This window comes from Drosophila miranda, chromosome XL (genome assembly GCF_003369915.1).
Source record: "Drosophila miranda strain MSH22 chromosome XL, D.miranda_PacBio2.1, whole genome shotgun sequence".
Taxonomy (NCBI): Eukaryota; Metazoa; Arthropoda; class Insecta; order Diptera; family Drosophilidae; genus Drosophila; species Drosophila miranda.
In genome coordinates this window covers 11393882-11400144 of record NC_046673.1, presented here as the reverse complement: position 1 = coordinate 11400144, position 6263 = coordinate 11393882, and the positions used below count along the sequence as shown (strand labels likewise).

General features: G+C 43.0%; 3 protein-coding genes across 5 annotated transcripts; all 3 read left to right on the top strand.

Moving 5' to 3' along the window:
* Positions 1-9: 9 nt before the first annotated feature.
* Positions 10-716, top strand: LOC117189872. Of its 2 annotated transcripts, XM_033394957.1 has the most exons (3): positions 10-113; positions 207-464; positions 495-716. In XM_033394957.1, the coding sequence occupies exons 2-3, from the start codon at positions 245-247 to the stop codon at positions 692-694; spliced, it is 420 nt and encodes a 139-aa protein (XP_033250848.1). In that variant the 5' UTR covers positions 10-113; positions 207-244; the 3' UTR covers positions 695-716. The 2 variants fall into 2 exon arrangements, with proteins under 2 accessions (XP_033250848.1, XP_033250840.1); XM_033394949.1 differs by having other exon boundaries at positions 12-113; positions 207-712.
* Positions 717-1915: 1199 nt separating this feature from the next.
* On the top strand, positions 1916-2434 carry LOC117189922. The gene is made up of 2 exons (XM_033394997.1): positions 1916-2163; positions 2194-2434. The coding sequence occupies exons 1-2, from the start codon at positions 1953-1955 to the stop codon at positions 2391-2393; spliced, it is 411 nt and encodes a 136-aa protein (XP_033250888.1). The 5' UTR covers positions 1916-1952; the 3' UTR covers positions 2394-2434.
* Positions 2435-3393: 959 nt separating this feature from the next.
* Positions 3394-4095, top strand: LOC117189906. 2 transcript variants are annotated; one of them, XM_033394990.1, is made up of 3 exons: positions 3394-3495; positions 3581-3829; positions 3860-4095. In XM_033394990.1, the coding sequence occupies exons 2-3, from the start codon at positions 3619-3621 to the stop codon at positions 4057-4059; spliced, it is 411 nt and encodes a 136-aa protein (XP_033250881.1). In that variant the 5' UTR covers positions 3394-3495; positions 3581-3618; the 3' UTR covers positions 4060-4095. The 2 variants fall into 2 exon arrangements, with proteins under 2 accessions (XP_033250881.1, XP_033250873.1); XM_033394982.1 differs by having other exon boundaries at positions 3396-3495; positions 3581-4094.
* The last annotated feature ends 2168 nt before the right edge of the window (positions 4096-6263 follow it).

The following is a 6263-nucleotide window of genomic DNA, read 5'->3' as shown; positions in this document are numbered from 1 at the left end:
GAAGCTACTAAGACTTCTGTAAATAGTGGCACTTAGTAGGCCATGCTTTCACGAAGACAGCTCTGAGTGGAAGTACCAACAGAGTTTTTATCACACACAATTTGTTTTCTAAGGTGAGTACACGTCGCGTTTTTCAATATTTTATTTTATTTTATTTTTTTTTTTTTAAACATGTTTTCATACGGCTCTACCGATATTAATTTTAGAATTAAAACTGCTAGGGAACACAAGCGCCCTGAGAGAAATGCCACCATTTATACGCGACGACAAGCCATTGGCCCGGGACCAGGAGGACCAGGAGGACCAGGAGGACCAGGACCAAAACCAGGACCAGATCCAGAACCAGGACCAGAACCACGACCAGGACCTCCACCAGAACGAAGAACCAATCCTAGAGGACGATGTGTTGAATGATGGAGAACTATATATGGCCCTGTTACAAGTCAGAACCACTGTGGAGCAAAATCGTGCAGATGCGGAGCGTGCCGGACTAAATATGGCGAACTTCCATCAACGCCTTGCCGCTTATTCGGACCTCCTTATCGAGTTTACAAATGCCGTCAACAGGAAGCTAGCCCTCAACCGGCAGGGCCACACCGCGGAGACTGCCATGGATCACAGTGCCCTTAGCCAGCAGATCCATCGACTGTTCCGTGAGATCAGCGAATATTTTGACAGATACATGAGAGAATGAATAAACTCGATGGTCTCGTTAAAAATGTTTGTTTTAATGTTGTACTTTCGGCTTCCTTAATTAATTACGGACTAAATTACGGAAGAAAGGACATTCTATAGAGAAGTTCGGATAGATAGGTTTTATGCGCTACTGACTATTCATCGATGTACCAATGCATTTAGGATTATTACTTATACTCCTGTAAATTATCATAGAATGCGGGGCTCTGTTGTAAGTATAGTTCATGCTTCAAGGCACTTTTTTAATGTTCTTGAGGCGTCTTCCTTCCGTATGGCCCTGCCACTCTTTGATATTCGCAAGGTGTCTTCTTTCTGGGGTTCTCTCTGTTCTCCACGCTCCCCACCTGTCTGTCCATTAGCATTAGAGATCCGGAAAGGTTCTAGTTGCAGATTGCAGATTGTGCTCGACTCGAAACAAAAAAATCAACGTGCGTTTTTCACACTCGGAAAGGTTTCGGAACCAATTCGATTAGTAAAATTAACGGATCTGTGATGGTTTCACTTAATTATTATTTGAGCTTTTAGGAACTCGGCTCTCCTCCTGATCTCCTTGGTGCCTCTGTTTTATAGATTTTTGTGGGTGTAAGGGGACGTCTGAATTCACACGCACTTAGCTTAGTCCAGGGGTGGGGATTGGAGTAGTAGCGAAGTTAATGACAGAAGGGATGTTGAACATGGGCGGAATGACAATTAAATATCGAAGAATGCTTTTATTGAGTGGAGCTCTGTGGAGTGGAGCTTTAATGGGTGTAAGATGGGAAGATTTTTAGTCGCAGCAACAACAAATTATGGATTGATGTAGAAGGAAGACGCTTAAATGTTAAAAGACCAACAATCTTTGAACCTACAATTATGCAAAAAGTATTGAGGTATAATACCGGTTTTAGTTTGGAATAAGTTCAGGCTTTTAAAAGGAAACGGAAACATCTTTGAAAGGTAGTTCTGTGCTAATCATACGAGCAAATCAAGCAACATCGTTTCGTTACCAAATAGATTTGATTGATAGGACTACTTTCGAAGAAGCTACTAAGACTTCTGTAAATAGTGGCACTTAGTAGGCCATGCTTTCACGAAGACAGCTCTGAGTGGAAGTACCAACAGAGTTTTTATCACACACAATTTGTTTTCTAAGGTGAGTACACGTCTCGTTTTTCAATATTTTTTTTTTTTTTTTTTTTTAAACATGTTTTCATACGGCTCTACCGATATTAATTTTAGAATTAAAACTACTAGGGAACACAAGCGCCCTGAGAGAAATGCCACCATTTATACGCGACGACAAGCCATTGGCCCGGGACCAGGAGGACCAGGAGGACCAGGACCAAAACCAGGACCAGATCCAGAACCAGGACCAGAACCACGACCAGGACCTCCACCAGAACGAAGAACCAATCCTAGAGGACGATGTGTTGAATGATGGTGAACTATATATGGCCCTGTTACAAGTCAGAACCACTGTGGAGCAAAATCGTGCAGATGCGGAGCGTGCCGGACTAAATATGGCGAACTTCCATCAACGCCTTGCCGCTTATTCGGACCTCCTTATCGAGTTTACAAATGCCGTCAACAGGAAGCTAGCCCTCAACCGGCAGGGCCACACCGCGGAGACTGCCATGGATCACAGTGCCGTTAGCCAGCAGATCCATCGACTGTTCCGTGAGATCAGCGAATATTTTGACAGATACATGAGAGAATGAATAAACTCGATGGTCTCGTTAAAAATGTTTGTTTTAATGTTGTACTTTCGGCTTCCTTAATTAATTACGGACTAAATTACGGAAGAAAGGACATTCTATAGAGAAGTTCGGATAGATAGGTTTTATGCGCTACTGACTATTCATCGATGTACCAATGCATTTAGGATTATTACTTATACTCCTGTAAATTATCATAGAATGCGGGGCTCTGTTGTAAGTATAGTTCATGCTTCAAGGCACTTTTTAATGTTCTTGAGGCGTCTTCCTTCCGTATGGCCCCGCCACTCTTTGATATTCGCAAGGTGTCTTCTTTCTGGGGTTCTCTCTGTTCTCCACGCTCCCCACCTGTCTGTCCATTAGATTGCAGATTGTGCTCGACTCGAAACAAAAAAATCAACGTGCGTTTTTCACACTCGGAAAGGTTTCGGAACCAATTCGATTAGTAAAATTAACGGATCTGTGATGGTTTCACTTAATTATTATTTGAGCTTTTAGGAACTCGGCTCTCCTCCTGATCTCCTTGGTTCCTCTGTTTTATAGATTTTTGTGGGTGTAAGGGGACGTCTGAATTCACACGCACTTAGCTTAGTCCAGGGGTGGGGATTGGAGTAGTAGCGAAGTTAATGACAGAAGGGATGTTGAACATGGGCGGAATGACAATTAAATATCGAAGAATGCTTTTATTGAGTGGAGCTCTGTGGTGTGGAGCTTTAATGGGTGTAAGATGGGAAGATTTTTAGTCGCAGCAACAACAAATTATGGATTGATGTAGAAGGAAGACGCTTAAATGTTAAAAGACCAACAATCTTTGAACCTACAATTATGCAAAAAGTATTGAGGTATAATACCGGTTTTAGTTTGGAATAAGTTCAGGCTTTTAAAAGGAAACGGAAACATCTTTGAAAGGTAGTTCTGTGCTAATCATACGAGCAAATCAAGCAACATCGTTTCGTTACCAAATAGATTTGATTGATAGGACTACTTTCGAAGAAGCTACTAAGACTTCTGTAAATAGTGGCACTTAGTAGGCCATGCTTTCACGAAGACAGCTCTGAGTGGAAGTACCAACAGAGTTTTTATCACACACAATTTGTTTTCTAAGGTGAGTACACGTCTCGTTTTTCAATATTTTTTTTTTTTTTTTTTTTAAACATGTTTTCATACGGCTCTACCGATATTAATTTTAGAATTAAAACTGCTAGGGAACACAAGCGCCCTGAGAGAAATGCCACCATTTATACGCGACGACAAGCCATTGGCCCGGGACCAGGAGGACCAGGAGGACCAGGACCAAAACCAGGACCAGATCCAGAACCAGGACCAGAACCACGACCAGGACCTCCACCAGAACGAAGAACCAATCCTAGAGGACGATGTGTTGAATGATGGAGAACTATATATGGCCCTGTTACAAGTCAGAACCACTGTGGAGCAAAATCGTGCAGATGCGGAGCGTGCCGGACTAAATATGGCGAACTTCCATCAACGCCTTGCCGCTTATTCGGACCTCCTTATCGAGTTTACAAATGCCGTCAACAGGAAGCTAGCCCTCAACCGGCAGGGCCACACCGCGGAGACTGCCATGGATCACAGTGCCGTTAGCCAGCAGATCCATCGACTGTTCCGTGAGATCAGCGAATATTTTGACAGATACATGAGAGAATGAATAAACTCGATGGTCTCGTTAAAAATGTTTGTTTTAATGTTGCACACATGTATGTACTTTGGGCTTCCTTAATTAATTACGGACTAAATTACGGAAGAAAGGACATTCTATAGAGAAGTTCGGATAGATAGGTTTTATCCGATCGGAAGACAGGGCATGATACACAAGCCACCCGAAGGTTGGGCCTGCCATAGAAGAGCACTTTGTGGTGTTGCCCAGAAAAGGCATAAGTACAAAAATGTTCTAAGGGTGCACTGGTACACCTATGGAACGTATGTCCATAGGTAAAACGGTAATGACTATTCTTCGATGTACCAATGAATATAGGATTATTATTCATAGCTCTGTAAAATATCATAGAATGCAGGGCTCTGATGTAAGTAGTAGTTCATGCTCCGAGGCACTTTTCACTGTTCTTGGGGCGTCTTCCTTCCTTATGGCCACGCCACTCTTGGGAGCTACATACGAGTATTATGCCACTTGAGTCAGGGTGATTGCTGCTGGCAACTCGAGCTGAAAACCAGCGATGGTCCGATAGACAGAGAGCGATAGGACAGCTTAAATGCTGTAGCCGCAAAAACGAAGAGCGCAGGATAAAGAGAGGTAAGAAAGGAACAGATCGGACAGAACACCACTATGATTTGGCTATGATGTTCACGTAACTTGTTGGGGTGTATCGGGCTGGAAGACCCTACACTAGCCTTATTCGATTTCCGAATCTTTTCCATGAGAGAATACAAAAAAAAAATTGTATATGCATCCCGATTTGATATTGGAAGTGAATCTACAAACTTTTGTTTCGTTTTCAGTGTACAATAAACCGCGAGTCGGCCAGATGGAGATGCAAGAATTTCGTTTGTTTATTTATTTGGCAGGTTTATTGTTTTGCTCACTGTTTTGATTGCCATTTCTCCTCTGGGTTCCTCTGACCATTACCCTTGACCGCGTCTTGCCGACCACCCATAAACTGATGCCACACTTAATATTTATTTTCAATTTCGTCTATTTTCCTCTATTTATACTTATATTTATATTTCTATCGCGCGTAAGGTGTCTTCTTTCTGGGGTTCTTCCTTTTCTCCACGCTCTCCACCTGTCTGTCCATTAGCATTAGAGATCCGGAAAGTTGCCAGTTGCAGGTTGCAGATTGTGCTGGACCCCACACAAAAAAAATGAACGTGCGTTTTGCACACCTGGAACGGATTTGAGCGGGATACCGATACCCCGAAGCAGTGCGAGTATTCGTATTCGAGCGATATTAAGTCCGTTTGAGTATGGAATGGGACAGGCAAAATGGTGACAAAGCAAGCTGACAATTTAGCAAGACTTAGAAAAACGTACACTCAAAAAAGCATAGGGGGAGGCCTAACTCTAGCGGCCTATAGTAGAACATGAAAGCTCATGATTCAGACATCTTATTATTGTTAGAAAAACGAATTAGATTCCCAAAACGAGGACGTGAATCCAGACACTGCCTCGATACGCGACATGCTAGGTATAACCCCTATCCGAAAACCCCTCTAAGCCAATCTGTAAGCCTTTCCGAACATGCTAGAGTGCCATTATATATGGCAATATGACTATGAAATATGAAAATGAATAAAATGATGTATTTGCACATGTGGGACTCGACTTCAATATCAGGCAAACAGAAACCGTTGATACTCCGACTTCGACTCCATCTATGATTCTGATGTCATGGATGGGTGTATGCCCCACCACCATGGCTGAAAAGGTGACTGCCTCTTAACCCCACCATTGACGACACATTTGACTCCGCAGATATATTTATGGCGGCACACTTTATCATCATCATCATCGTCGTTAGCCTCTTCGTCGTCATCATCGTTGTCGCCGCTGTTGGCTTTGGTTGTCATTATTGTCCTCATCGTCCTGGTCCTCAGCTTCTTCGTCGTTCTCGTCGTCGACGTTGTCGGCAATGACACCTCATTGATGGCAGGCTGAGTCCTTATGGCAGGCTCTCCGACTGGCTACACGTTATTGCATTTGTCCCTATCCCTCCACGTCCGCCAATACCACTACCACTACCTTCCCTTCTCTTTCTATTTCTCTATGTGCATCTCTTTCTTTCTCTATATACCGCTCACCCACACACACACACACACACAGAGACAGTTGCAGTGCCTGTCTGAGCTTTACAACTTCAATCAAATTCAATTGAGTTCAATTCAATTGTAACGTAT